Genomic DNA, 25048 nt, shown 5'->3' on the forward strand with positions numbered 1-25048 from the left:
TCTCTTCATTTATTGAGGATAACAAGCCTTGTCACATATGCTGCAAATGTTTTCCCATTTGTCTTTTACCTTTTGATTCTATTGTATAGAATTTTTAAATAAACATACATTTTTAACATTTTAGATAGTCAAAACTTTTTCATTTATGATTATATTTTAACGTTAAGCTTATAAATGCTTTCCTTTATTCAAATTTATACATTCATCAATATTTTTCTAGTTCCATTATTTTATTTTTACATTTAATTCTTTAATCACTTAATTTTATCCACAAATTACCATGTAATTATTTGTAAAATAATCGAAATTTCCTCCAGTTTTAAAGACTCTTTATTAAATTCCAAATATTTAAACACTTCAAACTTATTTTGGAGGATTTATATTCTACTCCCTTAATCTATCATTTATTCCAGCACATGTACAATATTCAGTTAATTTTTGTAGCTTTGTAATATGCTACCTGGTGATATAAACCCTCCCCAATAATTACTATTCTTCTCAGCTTTTACTTGGCTTTTTAAAATATTGAGGTTAAATAAACATAATATAAAGTTAGTCATTTTAACCATTTTGAAGTGTGCAATTCAGAGGCATTAAGTACATTCACAATGTTGTGCAACCATCGCCATTATCTAGTTCCAAAACATTTTCCTCACTTGAGAAGGAAACCCTGTACCCATTAGGCAGTCATTCCTTTTTGCTCCCTCCCCCTAGTTCCTGGCAGCCACAAATCTGCTTTCTGTCTCTAATGGATTTCATGTAAGTGGAATCACACATATTTGTCCTCTGTATCTGGCTTATTTCACTTAGTATAATGGTCTCAAGGTTCATCCATGTTGTGTCGTATATCAGTATCTCATTCCTTCCTATGGCTGAATAACGTTTCATTATATGGATATACATTTAGTTTATTCATCCAGCAGTTGATGAAAATTTAGGTTGTTTCCACCTTTTGACCACTGTGAATAGTGCTGCTGTTAACAGTTGCACACAAGTTTTTATTTTAACACCTATCTTCAGTTCTTTTGGTAGTGGAATTGCTGGGTCATATGGTAATTCTATGTTTAACTTACTGAGGAACTGCCAAACTGTTTTCCACAGTAACCGCACCATTTAACATTCCCACTAGCAAGGCATAAGTGTTCTGATTTCTTCCACCCTCCTTCCTTCCCTCACTCACTTCTTTTTTCCTTCCTTCCTTCTTTTCCTGTTATGAATTGAATCTCTTTTTTCTGTTAAATTTTCTAAATGATTATTGCTGATAAATAGGACATAGTAGACCATTTTGCTAGTGACCCATTTTGTCTTCCATCTCTGAATTTTTATATTACTGTATAGATTCCAGTAAAATTTAGCACCTGGTTCTATACTGCTTTCTATTACTATCAAGTTGTTTTATGTAGGAAAGTACTTTCTTCTCAATAATATTTCAAACTCCTCAGGAATATCTATATTGGCTTTTGTATTACCTCCAATTATTTAAGAAGTACCTGTGGACCTTATTATAGATCATCTTGTAAGTTGTATGACAGATACTTTGAAGATAGCCTATGATATAGAATTCTAGGTAACTATATGTTATTGAAGAATTTCTAGAATCACATCTAGTTTAGATCTGGGAAGTAAATAGCCTACTGTAATTGGTTTGGAAGTGCAATTAAGAGAGAAAAATCCAAGAGAAAATGAAGAGAAGAATCAATAGAACTTGATCAAAGTATACCTTTGTTTTTGTACATATTCACTAATGCACATAGGAAATCATGTATTGAACAAGACTGAAATAGTCTGAGATACTTACGTGTCTTCCCAAATTCGTCTAGTGTCATTAGAAGCTGCAAACTACATGGGGCTTTGGTTTATCATAAGGCTTAAAAAAAAAACCAAACCGTGTTAACCTTAGAAGTAACCAAACATCAACATTTTAATATCAACATTACAGAGCTCTTGAATTTTATTCTAACATGCTCTATCTTATTGACAAAAATAAATCTTCATATTTAGAAAAAAGCATTTTAAAATTCTGAATCTAACATTTCACCTAATTGTACTAAACCTAAGCATAAACCCTTAGAAGAAGCATAGAATTTTGGTCATGCTGTGTAATTGTGTCCAAAATGACTATTATTTATTATGAATAATATAAAACAGGTACAACTGTAAAAACTTACTAACCAATTCATTGCACTAAAGCAAACAGAAATGTTCTTAAATTTAGAACTAAAATTCTATCTTCTTCACTTAAATGAAATAGAACAGAAAGTAGATCTAAAACAAAAAGAATTCCTCCTTACTCTCTTTCTTCCTCTTGCTTACTTCCTCTGTTCTCCTCTCTCCCTCTCTCTCTCTCTCTCTCTCTCTCTCTCTCTCTCTCTCTCTCACACACACACACACACACACACACACGCAGACACACACTTCTTATTTGAAGGTGCATCTGCTGATTTTGTTACATATTCTTTTTAAACTAAATCTCATATATATTAGTTTTTCTAAGGTAGTATTTCATTGGGAAATCTTCATAGGAAAAACCAAAAAATGCTGGAGTCACATAAGTTTGAGAAGCACTACTTGCTATATTACATTCTTGAAAATTCACAGTTCATATTAGTATAGTGAAGTCTTCCAAAAGTCCTACAGAAAAAAATTTTAAATTGGTATATCCCCAATGTATTTGACCATGGTGCCATTTTACACCCAACACCTAACAACACTCACAATATCATAGTAATTAGGATGAGCTTTGTCACCCCATGGTAACAAACTACCCCAAAGTATCAGTGACATAACATGAGAAAATGTATTTATCACTCAGACCACTTATGTAATGTAGTTCAGGAGGAAGTTCCACTTGCTGTGTTCACGTGGTAAAGAGTGTGAGTTGGATTTTTTTTTTCATGGTCACTACAACAATGGTAAAGAAGTTTAGCAAATCATTCGCTACTTTAAAAAAATTCCACCAGGAAATGACATTCCTCTCTTTCTGTCAAATCTCATTTACTAAGGCAAATATTATTGCTATGTCCAACTGCAGTGTCAAAGGTGAATCTTAATTCGACCATGTGCTTCAAAGATGGAGAGCCAAATTCTTTGGTCAACAGCAGGGCTACCACAAACATACTTTGGGAAATGCTGGTCTGAAGAAACAGCTTTGATACCTGTTATTCAGTAACTTAGCAAACAAAACACACTTACAAAATACATAATCCCTGTTAAGTGAATGACCCTGGGGTTCATCCAGTCTGTAAGCAATGCCAACTTGGCTTCTTTGCTTTACCAGGTGCATAGTGTGGTCTATTCCAGTTGAGTTGCCCCACCTGTAACTCAAACGCTGATCTGGGCCCTTTGTTGATGTTAGTTTCTGGCGATTGGTGACCATGCTAATAACATAAAGTAGTCATTCACCATCCTGCTTTGAAAGCTACCAGCATCTCAATGTATTTTACCTTCTCTAAACCTTTCTGGTTCTGTCCTTATCCCGCAGTCTCTGATGTTATCAACAGAAAGGGCCTATCACATTTGTCAGTGACCACTGTGTTATAGTGATTTCCATTCATTATAAATTAGCCACATGAAAAATAACATTAAAAACCCTAATGGTCTGTTTCCCTATCTCTAAATTTATAGTTGTGTGCAGGGGGACTTGTGCTGTGCAAGGGGTTCAGACCTGCCATGTGCCTCAGAACTCCAGTTCAGTTTGCTCAGCCCCACCCAAGTCTGACCTAATGTCTGAGGATCCAGTATCCTGGGGTCAACCCCCTGCTGAGGGTTGGAGACTTAAGTCCACCCAGTTTCAACAATGAAGCTCGACATTTAAATGTTTTTAACTTCTCATCCCTTTTAATAATTTTTATGAAACCACCAAAGTTTAGCCCAAGGATCATAAAAGAGTTTCATCACAAGTGATAATTCTGATATACTGAGAATGCTACTTGAGATGGAATAAGAATTCTGAGGTCAAGAATAGATTCAGCAGAAATGAGTACCATCATTCATTAGTGATGTATGCATGGCAGTTTTCATGCCACAGATTTGTCATCCTGAGGCCTTTCCAATCTTATGATAAACTTTCATCATCAACATAGCTATCTTGGAACTGGTCCTTTTGTGTTTTCTATACCTGGAAATGACCGATGTCCCATGTGTCAAAATTCAAAATCCAGAGCAGTAGCAATGGGTGGTCAACAAGGCATCATAAATTGGATCTGAGTACCTTTGAATGGGGAGTACATTATCTGTGTTTGGCACTTTCAGTAACAAGAGATAACTGGTATTATTTATGTTGATTTAATGAGAATTCACACCTAGTCCTTCAAAGTTAAGTAGCTATGTATTGGTGTTCACTTCTCATTAAAAATTTTCTTTAAACATTTTTTTTTAATTCCTTAGAAGAAAGATTTACATGCTGACATTTCAGACCTTGTTGGTATAGTTAGAGATAAAAATTACAACCACTTATAAGTACAATTTATTACAAAGCCAAAAAATAATCCCAACTCAGAGAGCTGAGTTAGATTCTTTTTTAAACCCATTTGTTTCTATTAGATTAATCAATCAACCAATCTAAAAATGTAGTTTAACCTTTCAGATTTAAATTTCTGGTAACTAATATTCTTTACATATAAATAAAGAGAATCTGGGTCCCTTTCAGTTTATTTTAAAGCAAGGTCATCTTCAGTGTATGAAAACAGCCAAATCCAGTTATCATATTTTTCAGAATGAGCAGGAACTATGAATTATCCAGTTGCTCTTCTCATATATATCTTTGGGCTGGGATTTACACTCATTGTTCTAAATGAAACACACAAAGAATATCACAGTAGATTTAGATGGCAAAATTCTAAGCAAAAGGCTGGATGCTGCTCCATCCCAATTTTGGAGCTCTGCTCTATTTGTCAAAACCGAAAGAGTGAAATAGCATGGTGAAGACCAGCTAGTTGTTCACCAAATTATTATCCTCTTGCTCCCTGGGCATACAGCTATATGACATATTCAAGCCTTCCTTGAACTTAGATACAGCTATATGAAACTGAGTTCCATTCAATAGAATATGGGCAGCAGTGATGCCTGACATTTCCACGCCTGTCCTTTAAAAGATCTCTCCTGTGTACAGCCATCCATTCTCTTTTCCCATCCATTGGCTAAATGGGGGGACTCCAAGAACTCAGAGAAGGGAAGAAGTAAAAGAGGCAGAATGATCTAGGTCCCTGAGTTGCCATTTGAATGAGAAGTGACCAACAATGAGTTGACTATTGACTATTAAATAAACTGTAAATGTGTTAAGACTCTGAAATTATAGGGTTGTTTCTTGTGTCAGTTAGACTATTGTGACTAATTCAGCTAGTATGAATGACGGTCTTGATCATATTGTCTCTATTAAAATTCCTGGACAATAAACAAATAAATAATTATCCTTATCAACAAATCACAGAAATAAAGGTGAATACCTACATATGACATTGTAAGGACTGAGCACTTTTCATATGCCAAGCAAAATATAACTTTGTAGTTCCTATGTACAGATCATAAAAATGAAAATCTAGGTGATTAAATAACTGGATCAAGATCAGTCAGTTAATAAATAATAGAGGTAGGACTCAAATCTAACTTTGATTGCAAGATCTACACTGTTAAACATCAAGATATACTGACTCAGTTCTCACACTCATTCTGTCTCTTTCCTGACAATTATAGAATCAGTTTAACCTGTCTATTTTATCACTTCAGAGCGTGCCTACTGCTTGATATGATTCATTGCACTTGATATTCCAGAATCCTGAACTTGTCGAAAACTGTCGCTTTGAAGTTTACATCTATCATCAAAGATCTTGCTTACAAGCAACATAACCCCCTTGAGTTAAAGTAGAAAAATAGTTCATTGTAAGCTATTAGAAAACTAATGGAAAGCTTCAGGAGGCTTAAAGACTCACGTACAAGAACAATCTCCAAATTGCACACCATGCCTCGCCAGTAGAGACCCTTCTGAGCATAGACATAGCTGTTAACACAGTGGACACTGCGTACGTGCATATCACCACTATCCCTGTGACATCTTCATTACTGCCTCTGGAATGCCTGATATCTCTCCTCCACGTTCTGCTATTCTCATGAGAATATGGATTCTATGCAACAGCTCCGTCTGTTTCTTCCTGATGTTCCCTTCTGAATAAGACTATCTCAGGAGAGTGGCTCCATTTGGGAGAGCCTACTCCTGAGCTGGAGGCTGGAAAATGAGTTTTGATTTAACATTAAGTCAGTAGGATTGGCCACATCATGTGGCAAATTCCCCAAACATAAAAAGTCTGTTCAAAAGGTGCTCAGTGGTCACAAACATGCCATAGGTCCACTAAAATGGCAACTCAAAGTCACATGGAAGCCGAGATTACAGGGGAATAGAAACTATAGACCTTTCAGAAGCAGCTCATTCACAGAAAGAACAGACCAGAGGTCCAGAAAAAAAACAACCCAAGGAAAGACAGAGCTGCTCTATGATGACGTCTACGTTTTGATGAAGCCTGGCTGTCCTTGCTCAAATTGGTTTCCGTGTATTTTCATAATACCAAGCTCTCTGCACACTTAAATAGCAAGTTGATACAGACATGCCAGGCAGTGTACGCCTTCAAAATGCTGACATGAAGAAATTAGAATCTCAAAGAACAGAGGGAAACTTCTGTTTCTAAGGGATTTAGGAAGTACTCTTAGATGGTGTTTAAGGCGATTGAGCTTTGACAGGTCACACTAAGTGAGCTCACACTAAGTGAGTTAGAATCCTGGCTGTACCGGTTGCTTTATCACCTCACTATCTTGTAAATTCCATGAAATTATGGGTCATGTCCCATTCAAATTGTTGCCAATTATAGCCCCTCCTTTAACACAGAGCTTAGAAACTCATATTTGTTGAACTAATTCTTTCAACTAGTAGTAGCAAAAAATGAATTTTACTTACTTAGATTAAACAGAATGTACAAGCAACTACTTAGTAATTGGGAATAATGCATTGGACAGCTTGATTTTCAACAACCCATGCTTGAATGTATCATTTCTAGAAGGTTTGCTTTAGAGAATCAATTTTATATCATTTTTTAATTGCCACACATTCACAGATTGACCTCAAAACACCGTATCATGATTACGGCAGCTATAGATCACATTGACTGTGACATTGCTTCCTCTAAGTCCAGAAGCTAGTTCCCATATAATATTCACTATCCCTCTCTCTTTCCAATGTTTGTATCCAAACATTGTTTCGTAAGTAGTCAGATTGATCATATTGATTAATCTCCTGGTAGAAAGGATGAAATAATATTGATTTGCTCTGTAAATCTCAGCTCTAGCTAAAATATCTGGAGTGCTGCTTCCTTGAACTCCATAAGAGCTCTCTTCTCAAACCTCTTCCTTCTTGCTGATTACATCTGCAGATGGAAATCAGGTGTGAAGATCAGTTCAGACGCCAAACAGCAGGACAGACGCTGACTCTTATTGAACCCTAATGTTCTCTCTTCCTTAATTAAGGCCCAAGAACATTTTACCATGAAGAGAGTGACTTAGATTATGGATCGTATTCCTTCTAATGGCATGCATTTCACCCAGTTGGGGGATAATACATTTCTTACTGCTTTGCTTTGCAAAGAGCCACTTACTCAGTTCTTCCAAGGGAAGAATAAAGAGCATGATTGTACTTACAAAGAGAACTCCATTATCCATGCTACAAAAGAAAGATGAAGTATACAGCTGTTTCCCCCGAATTATAACATGTTTTTTTCACTAAACATTTTAAACCCAAATAAAGAATAGTATTTAAATGTGTTAATGACATAGAATCTTATTTTAGAACTAGAATAATCCTTAACATTTGCAACACAAAAAAAGCAGTTACAAGCACAGGCTTTGGAGTCAGATGACCTGGATTAAGACCCTGACTTTAAATTTATTAGCTGTGTGACCTTAGGCAATTACAAAACCTCCTGCACCTCAATATTTTCTTCTGAATAAGGATAACTGTACAAATAAATATTTTAATAATACTACAGACAGCAAAAATAAGCAAGTGGGACTATATTAAACTAAAAACCTTCTGCACAGCAATGGAAGTCATCAACAAAATAGAAAGACAACCTACTGAATGGGAGAAAATATTTGCAAATCATATATCTGATAAGGGGTTAATATCCAAAATATATAAAGAGCTAATACAAATCAATAGCAAAAAACAAACAAATAAACAGTATGATTAAAAAATGGGCAGAGGATGTGAATAGATTTTTTCCAAAGATTATCAACAGGCATATGAAAAGATGTTCAGTATCATTAACCATCAGGGAAATGCGAGTCAAAACCATGATGAGATATCACCTCACACCTGTTAGCATGTCTATTATCAAAAAGACAAGGGCTTCCCTGGTGGCGCAGTGGTTGGGAGTCCGCCTGCCGATGCAGGGGACAGGGGTTCGTGCCCCGGTCCGGGAGGATCCCACATGCCGCGGAGCGGCTGGGCCCGTGAGCCATGGCCACTGAGCCTGCGTGTCCGGAGCCTGTGCTCCACGACGGGAAAGGCCACAACAGTGAGAGGCCTGCATATCACAAAAAAAAAAAAAAAAAAAAAAAAAAGACAAGAAATAACAAGTGCTGGGGAACTTGTGGCAAAAAAGGAACACTTGTGCACTGTTATAGGAAAGTAAACTGGTGCAGCCACTACCTTGTCTATCCTGGAGCTTCGAGTTCTGTGACCGTACCGGGACTGGTACCAGCTGGGGGTCCAGATGTGTGGATGGACTGACTCTGTTCTTTTCCATACACTCCTTCCCCATTGCCAGATGTGCACCTGGGGTTACGTATCTGTTCCTGTCCTATGCTTTTCTTAACCACTCTCTTAAATTTCCAACTACAGTAGTGAAAGAAGCAGAACAGGCCTAAGTGTGAAGAGTCCACAAATGAAAATGGAGTGATTTTGTTTGTGTTACAGAAGAGAATGAAGTGGGATCAGGGAGCCAGCAGGGACTGTTTCCACTAGAGAGGGCCATTGACAGCTCTCTCGTGGTAAGAAGGTGTGGACAAAGGCACAGAGGCAGGAAGAAGATAGCTAATTTATCCATAAATAAATAAATATGGCTGGCAAGGAGATCTGTCAAGGATAGTAGTGCAATCTAGAGGTACGAAGGAGGGAGAAAAACTAGTTATTGAAGGGCCTTGAATCCAGACCATGGCGTTCAGCCTTTATTCTGAAGACAATTGAACTGCCGATAAAGGTTTCTGTTAAAAGTTGAGTTTGGGAAAGATTGGTCATTTAGGTGTGCAGTTAGGGATGAAAAAGAGCTGACCTTTGTAAGCAAAATACAATGGGAGAGAATGATAAGATTTATATCCATTCGAGGTCTTGTTTATGATAAATGTGATAAATGAGAGGGAAAAATGTATTACGGAAGCTTATATGAGTAAGTGCCTTATAAAAGCATTCAGGTAAATTTGGGAAATATCAGAGTGCACAGAACTACCTGATAATTCCAATACTAGACTTTTCAGATTCCTTAGGGCATATAAGTTATAACATTACCCACGTGTTGATCACTGAACACCTTTTACATTTTTCCCATGAGTCGCCTGTTACTGACTTCTGGAGCCACAGTTCCAAAGAATGTGGTTTGAGAAATGCTGAGTTATTTGTTAACCAAGCTGCAGCGTTTTTATTAGTAGTTTCTAGTCCAGCCTTGGGTTATCAATCTCAGACCTTGTATAAGCATATTTGAATTCAACTTAATATTTTTGTTTCAGAACCATAAATTACTAGGTTACTGAAATTAACTTAGATGATAATGTTGTAAGAACATTTCATAAAAGTAGGTAGTAATCACAACTGACATGAACACATGTATACAGTATATGCATGTACACATGTGTACATGTGTGTGTTTATTTATGTGTATGTGTATATGTGTGTTTGTATTCTTTATAATCCATTTAATTCCACAAAAAGCGATAGTTATTACTTTATGCCTACTTTACGGGGAACATATTAAATAGTAGAACAGTAGGAAAAAAGTATCTTGCTAACAGTTTTCAGAGTCTTTGCTAACAGAGCAAAAACAATGTACTACTCGCCATCAAAAGGGGTGGTTTGTACTTGCCTTAATTTTACTGTGACTTTGTCAGCAAAATGCACAATTGTAATAAGCAGAATTGTAAAAGTCTGCCACTAGTTTACCTTCATTACACCTCCAGAAGATGGGTTTTAAATAGCAGTATACACCATCTAAAACAAGGGTTTGCAACAAGTTTAATTCAGAATACAAAAATGTTTTTCTTGGCCAGAGAAAATATTGACCTCATTTTCAAGTAAGCAAAGAATCGATAATTTATTTATCTACTTTTTGCACACAAGAAAGTCAAACTATCATCAGTTTCCTGAGAAAGCCTATCATTATAAAACTTTCCCTCCCTCTGAAAACAAAAACAAAAACCCAACACTGCCTTATTTCTTATGTTTCAGCAAAATTCAGGGCTGTTTCTTCACAGGCACGCGATGTTGCTTTTTTGGCATCTGTGCTTATACTCGTGGAGTCACCTCTGCCAGGAATGTTCTCTCCTTCTGTCTTAGTTCATTTGGGTTGCTGCAACAAAACACCACAGACTGGGTGGCTTATGAACAGAAATTTATTGCTTATGGCTCTGGAGCCTGGAAGGCTGAGAGCAGGATGCCACCATGGTTGGGGGATGGTCCTCTTCTGGGGCGCAGACTTCTCATCGTGTCCTCACATGGTGGATCTCTGTGGGGTCTCTTTTATAAGAGCACTAATCCCATTCATGAGGGCTTCACCCTCCTGATCTAATCACCTCTCACCCACTCACTCCCCAACCTCCTAACCTTGGAGGTTAGGTTTCAACATATGAATTTGGGGGGGACACATTCCGATCATAGCACCATCACACCGTTTTTTTTGTTTTATTTTTTTTTTGCGGTACGCGGGCCTCTCACTGTTGTGGCCTCTCCCGTTGCGGAGCACAGGCTCCGGACGCGCAGGCTCAGCGGCCATGGCTCACGAGCCCAGCCGCTCCGCGGCATGTGGGATCTTCCCGGACCCGGGCACGAACCCGTGTCCCCTGCATCGGCAGGTGGATTCTCAACCACTGTGCCCTCAGGGAAGCCCCACACCCTCTTTTTTGTGGCACCTCTTTGTCCTCATTCTTGTGTAGCTCATCTTGAGAACATTCCCTGAAGCAAATGCAGGGGCCCCCAAAATGAGTTATTAATTGAACTGGTTTGGAGAACTTTGCTCCCTCTGCCCCTTACTCCAAGATGACCACCTTCCTGCCCAACCCTTTGGTCAGATAGGCTTAGTTCTCTGATAAACACAAAGAGCACTAGAACTTCATTATCACCATCAGTAGCCCCTAAATGCGGCTGCATATCCTGCTATAAGATTCTGATTCTGTAAGACAGCAGTGGGGTGCAGGAACAAAATGTTTCCTGTGGCCCGTGAGGCCTTGTAAACCTGCTTCCTGCTTAACTTGACCTCATGTGGGAATCCAGAACCTGGACAAGCCCTAAGTGGTCAGAAGCGAGACCATGAGGTCCCAGCTATGCCAGTTGTCACTGTGGGCTGTTAGCTCTCTAAAATTCCAAAATATTTTCTAATGTTTCAGAACATTAGAAACATGTGATATTCTACATGAATAAATTAATAGAGAACTGTAACAATTACCCTGCAAATAGTGACCTGAACAGTTTCCTCACCCCTTTGGCATTTATACCCTCTGATGTTTGTCAACAGTGGTCATGCTGCCTCTTCAATGCCATCTGATCAAGCTGCATGTAGGTTAGTCTCCCCTCTTCAAACTAGTCCTCCAGCCAGTTAAATCATTTCCCTTATTTTCTGTTCCTTTGGCCAATTTGTTCATTTCTGGGAAAACTAGCACCACATTATTCTAGCTGCAAACTCAGTTGTATTTTAATTAATATTTATTGAGTGCTAACTGGGTGCTTGGCCCCACATGAGGAACTGAAAAGGGCTCCAGTTGCCATTGATTTATGTGGGGACCCACATGGCCTCCAGCAGCCATGTTCTCCACAGTCTCAAATTCCCACTGTGATATTTATCTCTTTCTTTTTTTTTTTAATTTAATTTATATTTTTATACAGCAGGTTCTTATTAGTTATCCATTTTATACATATTAGTATGTATGTGTCAACCCCAATCTCCCAATTCATCACACCACCACTCACCACCCCCAGCTGCTTTCCCTCCTTGATGTCCATACGTTTGTTCTCTACATCTGTGTCTCAATTTCTGCCTTGCAAACTGGTTCATCTGTACCATTTTTCTAGGTTCCACATACATGCTTTAATATACGATATTTGTTTTCCTCTTCTGACTTACTTTACCCTGTATGAGAGTCTCTAGATCCATCCACATCTCTACAAATGACCCAATTTCGTTCCTTTTTATGGCTGAGTAATATTCCATTGTATATATGTACCACTTCATTTTTATCCATTTGTCTGTCAATGGGCATTTAGGTTGCTTCCATGACCTGGCTATTGTAAATAGTGCTGCAATGAACAATGGGGTGCAGGTGTCTTTTTGAAATATGGTTTTCTCTGGGTATATGCCCAGTAGTGGGATTGCTGGATCATATGGTAATTCTATTTTTAGTTTTTTAAGGAACTTCCATACTGTTCTCCATAGTAGCTATATCAATTTACATTCCCACCAACAGTGCAAGAGGGTTCCCTTATCTCCATACCCTCTTCAGCATTTGTTGTTTGTAGATTTTCTGATGATGCCCATTCTAACTGGTGTCAGGTGATATCTCATGGTAGTTTTGATTTGCATTTCTCTAATAATTACTGATGTTGAGCAGGTTTTCATGTGCTTCTTGGCCTTCTGTATGTCTTCTTTGGAGAAATATCTATTTAGGTCTTCTGCCCATTTTTGGATTGGGTTGTTTGGTTTTTTTTAATATTGAGATGCATGAGCTGTTTATATATTTTGGAAATTAATCCTTTGTCCATTGATTCGTTTGCAAATATTTTCTCCCATTCTGAGGGTTGTTTTTTCATCTTGTATGTAGTTTCCTTTGTTTTGAAAAAGATTTTAAGTTTCATTAGGTCCCACTTGTTTATTTATTTTTTTTATTTCCATTCCTCTAGGAGTTGGATCAAAAAAGATCTTGCTGTGATTTATGTCAAAGAGTGTTCTTCCTATGTTTTCCTCTAAGAGTTTTATAGTGTCCAGTCTTACACTTAGGTCTCTAGTCAATTTTGAGTTTATTTTTGTGTATGGTGTTAGGGAGTGTTCTAATTTCATTCTTTTACATGTAGCTGTCCAGTTTTCCCAGCACCACTTATTGAAGAGACTGTCTTTTCTCCATTGTATATCCTTGCCTCCTTTGTCATAGATTAGTTAACCATAGGTGCGTGGGTTTATCTCTGGGCTTCCTATCCTGTTCCATTGATCTATATTTCTGTTTTTGTGTCAGTACCATATTGTCTTGATTACTGTAGCTTTGTAGTATAGTCTGAAGTCAGGGAGTCTGATTCCTCCAGCTTCATTTTTTTCCCTCAAGACTGTTCTGGCTATTCGGGATCTTTTGTATCTCCATACAAATTTTAAGATATTTTGTTCTAGTTCTGTAAAAAATGCTATTGGTAACTTGATAGGGATTGCATTGAATCTGTAGATTGCTTTGGGTAATATAGTCATTTTCACAATATTGATTCTTCCAGTCCAAGAACACGGTATATCTCTTCATCTGTTTGTATCATCTTTAATTTCTTTCATCAGTGTCTTATAGTGTTCTGCATGCAGTTCGTCTCCCTAGGTAAGTTTATTCCTAGGCATTTTATTCTTTTTGTTGCAATGGTAAATGGGAGTGCTTCCTTAATTTCTCTTTCAGATTTTTCATCATTAGTATATAGGAATGCGAGAGATTTTTGTGCATTAATTTTGTATCCTGCAACGTTACCAAATTCATTGATTAGATCCAGTAGATTTCTGTTGGCATCTTTAGGATTCTCTATGTATAGTATCATGTCATCTGCAAAGAGTGACAGCTTTACTTCTTCTTTTCCTATTTGGCTTCCTTTTACTTCTTTTTATTCTCTGATTGCCACAGCTAGGACTTCCAAAACTATGTTGAATAATAGTGGTGAGAGTGGACATCCTTGTCTTGTTCCTGATCTTAGAGGAAAGGTTGTCAGTTTTTCACCATTGAGAATGAGGTTTGCTGTGGGTTTCTCGTATATGGCCTTTATTATGTTGAGGTAGGATCCCACTATGCCCACTTTCAGGAGAGTTCTTTTCATAAATGGGTGTTGAATTTTGTCAGAGGTTTTTCTGCATGTATTGAGATGATCATATGGTTTTTATTCTTCAATTTGTTAATATGGTGTATCACATTGATTGATTTGCATATAATTGAAGAACCCTTGCATCCTTGGGATAAATCCCACTCGATTATGGTGTATGATCCTTTTAATGTGTTGTTGGATTCTGTTTGCTAGTATTTTGTTTAGGATTTTTGCATCTACATTCAGTGATATTCGTCTGTAATTTTCTTTTTTTTGTATTATCTTTGTCTGACTTTGGTATCAGGGTGATCGTGGCCTCATAGAATCACTTTGGGAGGGTTCCTTCCTATGCAAATTTTTGGAAGAGTTTGAGAAGGATGGATGTTAGCTCTTCTCTAAATGTTTGATAGAATTCACCTGTGAAGCCATCCGGTCCTGGACTTTTGTTTGTTGGAAGATTTTTAATCACAGTTTCAATGTCATTACTTGTAATTTGTCTGTTCATATTTTCCATTTGTTCCTGGCTCAGTCTTAGAAGGCTATACCTTTCTAAGAATTTGTCCATTTCTTCCAGGTTGTCCATTTTATAGGCATAGAGTTGCTTGTAGTAGTGTTTTAGGATACTTTGTATTTCTGTGGTGTCTGTGGTAACTTCTTTTTCATTTCTAATTTTATTGATTTGAGTCTTCTCCCTCTTTTTCTTGATGAGTCTGGCTAATGGTTTATCAATTTTGTTTATCTTCTCAAAGCACCAGCTTTTAGTTTTATTGATCTTTGCTATTGTTTTCTTTGTTTCTATTTCATATATTTCTGCTCTGATTTTTATGATTTCTTTCCTTCTGCTAAAATTGGGTTTTGTTTGTTCTTCTTTCTCTAGTTCATTAAGGTGTAAGGTTAGATTTTTTATTTGAGATTTTTCTTGTTTCTTGAGGTGGCTTGTATTGCTATAAACTTCCTCTTAGAACTGCTTTTGCTTCACCCCATAGGTCTTGGATCGTCGTGTTTTCATTGTCATTTATCTCTAGGTTTTTTTTTTTTGTTTTTTTTTTTTGTGGTACATGGGCCTCTCAGTGTTGTGGCCTTTCCTGTTGCGGAGCACAGGCTCTGGATGCGCAGGCTCAGCAGCCATGGGTCACGGGCCCAGCCGCTCCGCAGCATGTGGGATCATCCCAGACCGGGGCACAAAGCTGTGTCTCCTGCATTGGCAGGCGGACTCTCAACCACTGAGCCACCAGGGAAGCCCCTCTCTAGGTATTTTTGATTTCGTCTTTGATTTCTTCAGTTATCTCTTGGTTATTTAGTAAGGTATTGTTTAGCCTCCATGTGTTTGTGTTTTTTACGTTTTTTTTCCCTGTAATTGATTTCTAATCTTATAGTGTTGTGGTCAGAAAAGATGCTTGATACGATTTCAATTTTCCTTAATTTACTGAGGCTTGATTTGTGACCCACGATGTGATCTAACCTGGAGAATGTTCCATTCACACTTGAGAAGGAAGTGTAATCTGCTGTTTTTGGATGGAATGTCCTATAAATATCAATCAAATCTATCTGGTCTATTGTTTCATTTAAAGCTTGTGTTTCCTTATTAATATTCTGTTTGGATGATCTGTCCATTGGTGTAAGTGAGGTGTTACAGTCCCCCACTATTATTGTGTTATTGTCGATTTCCTCTTTTATAGCTGTTAGCAATTGCCTTATGTATTGAGGTGCTCCTATGTTGGGTGCATACATATTTATAATTGTTATATATTCTTCTTGGATTGATCCCTTGATCATTATGTAGTGTCCTTCCTTGTCTGTTGTAACATTATTTTAAAGTCTATTTTATCTGATATGAGTATTGCTACTCCAGTTTTCTTTTGATTTCCATTTGCATGGAATATCTTTTTCCATCTCCTCACCTTCAGTCTGTATGTGTCCCTAGGTCTGAAGTGGGTCTCTTGTAGGCAGCATATAGATGGGCCTTGTTTTTGTATCCATTCAGCAAGCCTGTGTCTTTTGCTTGGAGCATTTAATCCATTCACGTTTAAGGTAATTATCTATATGTATGTTCCTACTACCATTTTCTTAATTGCTTTCGGTTTGTTTTTGTAGGTCCTTTTCTTCTTTTGTGTTTCCCACTTAGCATTTGCTGTAGAGTTGGTTTGGTGGTACTGAATTCTCTTAGCTTTTGCTTCTCCATAAAGCTTTTGATTTCTCCATCGAATCAGAATGAGATCCTTGCCGGGTAGAGTAATCTTTGTTGTAGGTCCTTCCCTTTTGTTACTTTAAATATAGCATGCCACTCCCTTCTGGCTTGTAGAGTTTCTGGTGAGAAATCAGCTGTTAACCTTATGGGACTTCCCTTGTCTGTTATTTGTCATTTTCCTCTTGCTGCTTTCAATAATTTTTCTTTGTCTTTAATTTTTACCAATTTGATTACTATGTGCCTCAGTGTGTTTCTCCTTGGGTTTATCCTATATGGGACTCTTTGCACTTCCTGGAGTTGTGTAGCTATTTCCTTTCCCATGTTAGGGAAGTTTTTGACTATAATCTCTTCAAATATTTTCTCTGGTCCTTTCTCTCTCTCTTCTCCTTCTGGGACCCCTATAATGCGAATGCTGTTGCCTTTAATATTGTCCCATAGGTCTCTTAGGCTATCGTTATTTCTTTTCATTCTTTCTTCTTTATTCTGTTCTGCAGCCATGAATTCCACCATTCTGTCTTCCAGGTCACTTATCCATTCTTCTGCCACAGTTATTCTGGTATTGATTCTTTCTAGCGTGTTTTTCACTTCAGTTATTATATTGTTCATCTCAGTTTGTTTGTTATTTAATTCTTCTAGGTCTTTGTTAAACATTTCTTGCATCTTCTTTTTCTTTGCCTCCATTCTTTTTCCGAGGTCCTGGATCATCTTCAGTATCATTATTCTGAATTCTTTTTCTGGAAGCTTGCCTATCTCCACTTCATTTAGTTGTTTTGGGGGTTTTTATCTTGTTCCTTCATCTGGTACACAGCCCTCTGCCTTTTCATCTTGTCTATCTTTCTGTGAATGTGGTTTTTGTTCCACAGGCTGCAGGATTATGATTCTTCTCACTTCTGCTGTCTTCCTTCTAGTGGATGAGGCTATCTATGAGGCTTGTGCAAGTTTCCTGATGGGAGGGACTGGTGGTGGGTTTAGCTGGCTGTTGCTCTGGTGGGCAGAGCTCAGTAAAACTTTAATCCACTTGTCTGCTAATGGGTGGGGCTGGGTTCCCTCCCTGTTGGTTGTTTGGCCTGATGCGACCCAACACTGGAGCATACCTGGGCTCTTTGTTGGGGCTAATGGCAGACTCTGGGAGGGCTCATGCCAAGGAGTACTTCCCAGAACTTCTGCTGCCAGTGTCCTTGTCCTCACAGTGAGACACAGCCACCCCCTGCCTCTGCAGGAGACCCTCCAACACTAGTAGGTAGGTCTGGTTCAGTCTCCTATGGGGTCACTGCTCCTTCCCCTGAGTCCCGACATGCACACTACTTTTGGAGTCTCTGTTTTCCCCAGTCCTGTCAAAGCCCTGCAATCACATCAGACTAGCCTTCAAAGTCTGATTCTATAGGAATTCCTCCTCCCATTGCTGGACCCCCAGGTTGGGAAGCCTGACATGTGGCTCAGAACCTTCACTGCAGTGGCTGTACTTCTGTTTTATAAGTGTTCTCCAGTTTGTGCATCATCCACCTAGCAGGTATGGGATTTGATTGTATTGTGATTGCGCCCCTCCTACCATCTCATTGTGGCTTCTCCTTTGTCTTTGGATGTGGGGTATCTTTTTTGGTGAGTTCGTGTCTTCCTGTCAATGATTGTTCAGCAGTTTGTTGATTCCAGTGCTCTTGCAAGAGGGAGTGAGAGCACATCCTTCTACTCCGCCATCTTGAACCAATCTCAATTTATCCCTTTCTTGACAGTGGAATACAGAACTCCAACACAAGAACATTAAGAACTACGAGCAGATAATCCTTCTCTTATTCATCAGAAGTTTTCTCCACATTCAAATATTATTTTTATTATAGTAAAATAGGCAATTGTATTGTCTTGATCTTGAGGAGTTCTCATAGACTGCCCATGTATAATCTTGAAGAATTTTCAAAAATGTTATCTGAATCTGAAAGTTCCAAAAGCAAAAGACCACAGTACTTTGGTCCTACATCTGTTCTTCTATGGATGGAAAAGTGAGATGGGAAGAAACAGTTTCTATATTCGTCTGACTCAGTTTCCCCAGTATGACTGAGAACAGACTGACCAGGGACAGGTTTGAGCAAACACAACTTTATTTTTTCGCTTTGGAGCAAGGGTATAGACACAAATACAGAACAAAGACCCTTTGCTCATTCAATCCCCTCCCATTCCATAAAAATGGCTGTAATGTTCTTTCATGGCAGACACATTCTTTTATAATATTATCAAATACATCATTAACACTTCTAAAATATATGGTGTCTACCATCTAGAAGTCTCCAGATTTTGCTCATGTCTTTCATATAAACTACAAAGCATTCCCCATCTGTCCAATGTATCTACTTCCATGAAAACATCACAGACATGTTTTCAAGAATTACTTATAAGGGAACTACTTCAATGGGTATCATTTCTATTCTTGTCTGCTGTCTTCTGGCCTGTTCCACTTTGAAGAGGACAAAAAAAAGATACATTAACACATTAAAGGGTAGGCACCTTAGGTCAGGCTGGCCTGTCTTTTGCCAAAATAAATCATTAACTACTAAGGTAAGTATCCAACCCTATCACAATTGCAGGGGTAAGGAGGTGTCTACCATTAATTTTTTAAAGTTTTGTATTTTTTTTTTTTCTGTGTATTTCTAGAGTAAGAAATGTGAAAATAGGCACACTTCCCAGGAAGACAAGTTAGAGAAGCCAGGCCATGGGACAAGGACCCAGCTGATACAAGGAGGAAGCTGAATGGCCAGTCTCAAGCCATCCTCCACTTACCCAGCTCTCACTCTCTCCAGATACAGGCCCTTGTACATGCTTTGTCCTCCTGTTCTTTGCAACTATCCTTCAACCCACAAAGTTGAGAACACTCAGAGGGAAGAGAGATTTCTGCTATAATACAGTACATACATTACTTCAAAAAAACCAAAACCAAAACCAAAACCAAAATCCTGTTTTGAAAATTACACATAAAAATTAGTAGGATTCATGGGCCAGAGGGAGAAGGGTTGGGGCTTCAAACCTTAATCAAGTTTATAACTAGAGCATGAAAAAATGTATGTCAGAGGGAATACTTCCGACTTCCCAGCAAAGGCGGAGATTGTCACAGGGGATGTCTAACAATATACAAAAAGAAGAATGGAGATGCTGGCAACTTTTAGAGGATGGTGGACAAGGCAAATGGAAGCAAGCCCTGCAGCAGTGGGTCTGCCATTCAGGTGTGCCTGGGTGAGCTGAGCACTGGAAGAGCCAGTGCTCAAGGTTGGGATGAACCTTTCTGGCACAGTCGACCCAGAAGCAGGAAACTCATTTCTAATTTTATCAAAATACAGCCAAAAAGGCCTCTGCTGCCCCGCCTATGCAGCAGCTAAACTAAGCAAACCAAGCCCTCCTTTCCTCTGTAAGGTTGTAGCTCTCTTCCCATTTTTCCTGGCTCCTCTTGCCTGGGTAACAGCCCCCTGAACTAACTTGACTTGGGCACTCTCCTGACATCATTCCCTATTCATCAATCATGGATGAGCCAATTCCTGTTACAGAGGCATTCTTTGTAGTTGAATGAACTCTACAGACATGGGACTTCCTTGGTGGTCCAGTGGTTAAGAATCTGCCTTCCAATGCACGGGACGCGGGTTCGATCCCTGGTCGGAGAACTAAGATCCCACATGCCGCAGGGCAACCAAGTCCAAGCGCCACAACGAAAGATCCCACATGCCACAGCTAAGACCTGACGCAGTCAAAAAATTAATTAATTAATTAAAAACTCTACAGACGTGCTTCAGCACCATGGAGGATGAGGATGGACACCCAGACCAGGGTCACTGTGTGGACAGCTGTGGTACACACTGAGGATAAGGGAGGCAGGAGAATACAGATTTTTTTTTAAACTTTTTTATTACACAGTAAAGAATACAACAATACCTGAATCATACTTTAAAGATTCACAGGTTGACAGACCATACATTACAGTCCAACTAAGGAAAAAAAAGATAAACAAGAAACCACAGTTCAGACATAGTAGACTTAAAAGCTCAAGAGTATGCTGACAAAAGCATGATGCCTAGACCCCGCCCCCCAGTGTTAGTCTACCGTTAACTTGTGGTACATGTCTGAATTAAGTATTGCACAACAACTTTAATTTTTCACAATGTCGCAGAACCCAAAATAATATTTTAAAAAATTACTTCAAATCTGCATTTCAACAGTCTCCAATTTTTTTCTGTCCCTTGAGGAATTCGGACAACATGGAGTCGCTTTCTTTCCCTAAGTATTCCAGACGTAGGCATGCTTTGCATAAGTAAACCAGCCTTGAAATTTTTAAATCCCCAAGACATGCACCTACACATTTAAAAAAAAAAAAAAAAAAAAGTTAAGGATAAAAAAAAAAAAGACAGGTGGCCCTGTCACACACAGTCTCCTGACAGAGAAAAAGAGAAAAAGAGTCAGAGACAGAGATAAGAGATAGAGGACGCCCTATTCCTATCAGCGACCACCATTCAATTCTATCCAATGAAGATAACTTTTTTTTTAAATGTGTTATACCTACAAATTATACTCTCACATAGCCTGTATATAAGTGACAAGCAAAAAAGGAAAGTAACAAAAGTTTTCTTTTCTTTCTCTTCTTTAGGTTTATGAGGTCTGCATTGTTACCAAGAAGTGATATGGTTTGCAGCTGTATGAGCTTAACTTTTGGTATCCTGGTTCTTTTGTGCCCATTTGGTTTGACTAGACCAGTTTTTGTTAGCTACTGGTGCAATATACATGCTGTCAGAGGTAGAGTGAAACTTTTTGCCACTGAGGAGAATGTAGCAAAACAGGAGGAGAGGAAGAGGAGGAGGAAGAGGGGAAGGAGGAAGAGGAATCAGAGATAGAGCTCAGAGTTAGGGATTTTTTGTATTTGTTTTCACTCAGGGTGCCCTGAATTAAAAGTAATGAGACGTACTGTACTAATCCTTATTTTACACACTAGTGTTAAGAATAACAGTGCTGTTTCACATACATCACAGCTTCTAGAGATAAAGACGTGTGGGTATGACATACCTCATTTTTGGGATTATTTAACCCTTCGTAGCCTAGAACATATAATAGCTCTGTAAGAAAGGACTGTCCAGTGTCACAAGCAGACTAGAAAGCAGAGTGAGGTCAAAGGATTCTGGGAGCACCATGATAAAATATAACCCATTCAGAGCCTGGTTATGTGCTTTCATCTCACTTTAAGCAGGTGTGCTGGCAGATGGACTTCCAACATGCAGATAGATGTATTTGCTCATCAGAAGTTTCTAAACTAAAAAGCCATTTAAAAATAAACATACCACCCAAACAAAATTAAAGTCAACTTGTATGTGAAAATACAGGGGAAAATGCAAAAAAATGTTAGGTTTAAGAGATTTAAGATTACCTATATGCAGATACTTAAAAGCCATTTAAAACTGTGTCCAAGGCTATATTTAAAAACAAAACAAAACCAAAGCTAATGGACCATTTCAGATTTTTAAATCAATGCCTGGTATGTGTATGTATGTGGAGAAGTGTCTTCCCAGCCTTGAAAACTTTGGTTGTCTACACAGCCTGCAGCACTGCTGACTTTCCCTAAAGCACATAACCACATTCTGGGCTACTGTTTTCAAAACTAACAAGTAGTTCTGGTCTGGACCCTGGACGACGAAGGGTTAATGGATTCACACTATACCTTGCTGAACATGTTTAACCTGCTGATCATTTTGGAAAGTAGTACTGGTGCTTTTCAAAATTCCGATTTTGGTCCATCAGATCAGTCTTTGGCTGACTTCCCTTTTTTTAAGAATACTGTATAACCTGGCATTCAGCAGTGTTAAAGCTGTCAGTCTACACCTCAGCATTTGGAGCTCTAATGATTTATCTTTTTTTTTTTTTTTTTGTAAAATTAGAAATACTTAAACAACCTTACAGCAATACGCATGCACTGTCTTTTTTTTTAAAGTAGGATATCTTGTTATTTTTTAAAGTCCCTAATAATGATTTTTCAATGAAAAAAAGAAAAAAGAAAAATTCCACTACTACTCTATGCTACAGCTAAACTTGGTGAAATGGCTCTAGCATATTTAAAAGAGTTTGCTCAAAAAAAAAAAAAAAGCATGCCTAGGGAGTCATTGTGACAGTGCAAAATACATTTATGTACATCCCTCTTACAAAAACACCAATATGTTAGCATTCCGTGAAGCATGCTGGTTTTCAGGAAAAAAAAAAATTCTATAAGAGAATGAAATAGCAGCTCCGAAAGATAGCCTTTTTCTTTCTTTTCTTGAGGACAACCAAAAAAAGTCTTTTTTTTCCTTTTTTCTTTTTTTTTTTTGAACTACTAGAGAAATACCACTAATACATACAGATATAAAAGCAGCATAGAAAGATACAGGTTTCTCACCAACTAGGAATAAAGAGACTAAATGTGGGCACGTGGTTAAACTACAACGCGTCTTCACAGTCGTCCAGCACGTTTACAAGAAAAACACCATTGGGAAACCTCACAGGACAGAAGTGTTTTAACACCAAGAGAACTACTAGTTTTTAATTAAAAATCCAAACAGGGTGGGGTTGAAAAAATTTAGAAAGGGGCTGGAGCTGGAGCCATCATTTTTAAAAATTATTTTTCAATATAAAATGAATGAGCTGGAATAGACCCAATGTCTTGCTCTGTGGAACCTTGAAAAAGTGAAGAAACGTTGAGGGCTGTTTAGGGCAGCTGGCTGGTGTCAAAGCTGCCAGGATGCTAACAACTGCAGGCTGAGTCTCTTACTTCTGTGTGTGTGTGTATATATATATAAAGGAGCCTTTTATGTTATGGCATTTTTTTCTTGCTGCTGTATTCACATATCCCACTGCAAATCATCTTTCATTTTTCCTTCTGTTGACCTGGATATTATTTCTTTTCAGAAACAGGAAAAAAACCGAACATCTGTGTCTCCTTCCAATATGCTACACATCTGCGCGTTTTGTGGCGGGTCTTCAAAGTTCAGTTAGCAACCCACGGACGCCATTCATCTTCTTGTTAAAATGTCTACTGCTGTAGCCAATGCTCATGCCCTTGAGGGTTTTCCTCTTTTTTTCCATTATTGTATATAAAGAACATTGTGACTTTTAATGTTAGCATTTTTGCTTTCAACAGCAATTAGCAATCTCTTGGTTTGCTGTTTGGTAAAGCATCGGTTAATGAGGTCATCTAGTTTAAAATCCCAGCTACTGGAAAATAACAAGGAGGAGGTCAAATCTATCATTTCATGTTATATTTTCTGCTCTCTTTTCAGTTCTCTAAGGAAAAGAAATCTTTGTTATCCACAGTAAGTCATTACGACCCGTTACTGGCCCTCTGTGTTACTAACGCCTCAAGATACAGTTAGGTTCTCTCTTGCTGAAGTACTGAACCAGGATAGTCCATCTATAAACAAACAAACAAACAGAAAACAACTTTGAGCATCTGAGGATGAGGAATTGGTTTCACGTTGGTTGTGTTGTCTTTCCTCTGACAGTTCTGAGTGCACATCTAGCGAGGGGTTGTCTCTATGGTGGAAGGGGTCCCCGGGGTGGTCGACCTCGGGGTGGCTGCTGGTGGTGTGTCCATTGGGCTCCCGGCCCCGCTGTTAGGCGTGACGGAGGAGCTGACAGCAGGCGTATCCCCCTGCTGCTGGGCTTGCAGGGTCTGTCCACAGATGTGGTGGTGCTTCTCCCAGTCTTTGTGCTGGCAAAACGAGCCACAGTATCGGGCTGTGTTACAGCCGCTGCAGGTTTCACTCGCTTTACGGCCACAATTCCAGCAACTCTATTGGAGAAGGCAGAAGAAAGTGAAATCCCAAATTATTACATTGACCAGGCTAAGGTCTAAGGAAATATGCTAGGCAGCACTACCCCCTTATTTTTCAGAACTATAAGAATGAAAAATCCAGGTGTGTATGTGTACACACACTAAACACCCTGAAGATGCAGGTTTTGGTGTAACTGCCCAGACTTTTCTGCCAAAAACTATTATGACTTCTAGACAAACTGGTTGAGGCTCTTTTCCATTTGTACTATAAAACCCCTTCCCTTTAGGTTTAGTTATCTTCACATCTAAATTCTCTGTTCACCCATACTAACAACTGCGACATCTAAATTTTCTCCTTTCTAATACGACTACCACCATGGAAAGACTCAAAGATAGCACTCCTGGCAGAAGCTTCTTCCTTCAAGACACTAACACAAAGGGACTATGAGGATGCTCTATTTGATTCAAAGGAATATAATGGACTAGATAGAGGATTCTATCCTCTGCTCTACCACAGACCAGAAAAAGTAGGGCATGTGTTTAGCTCTTCCCACTGCAATCAGTTATTCACTGTACCTGACAACCAAATGGTAGGAAAGCCTCGAAACAATCCCCTTTACTTCAGCTCCCTGGAGATTGGATCCTTGGTTTGTTTTTTCTCTGATATATTTTAAGCACCCACAACAGTGCCTGATATATATAGTAGGTGCTCAATAAATATCTGTGAAGTTTTAGGACCCTAGCAAGCCTACTGCCAATCTCCACTGGTGCTTTCCAAGAAGTGAGAAAAGCAGAAATGAGGCTGCCTCTGAGA

At 38.5% G+C, this 25048-nt stretch overlaps 1 protein-coding gene across 4 annotated transcripts in view; it reads right to left on the minus strand.

The window, feature by feature from the left end:
- Positions 1-20320: 20320 nt before the first annotated feature.
- RUNX1T1 (RUNX1 partner transcriptional co-repressor 1) overlaps positions 20321-25048 on the minus strand; it is a 137757-nt gene continuing 133029 nt past the window's right edge. For 3 of the 4 annotated variants that reach the window (XM_019925153.3, XM_073794586.1, XM_073794588.1), the window contains one exon: positions 20321-24252. In XM_019925153.3, coding sequence (XP_019780712.1) covers positions 23977-24252 — 276 coding nt within the window. In that variant the 3' untranslated portion in view covers positions 20321-23976. The remainder of the gene's footprint in view (positions 24253-25048) is intronic. The other variant, XM_073794587.1, reaches the window with a different exon arrangement.

This window comes from Tursiops truncatus, chromosome 17, assembly GCF_011762595.2.
Source record: "Tursiops truncatus isolate mTurTru1 chromosome 17, mTurTru1.mat.Y, whole genome shotgun sequence".
Taxonomy (NCBI): Eukaryota; Metazoa; Chordata; class Mammalia; order Artiodactyla; family Delphinidae; genus Tursiops; species Tursiops truncatus.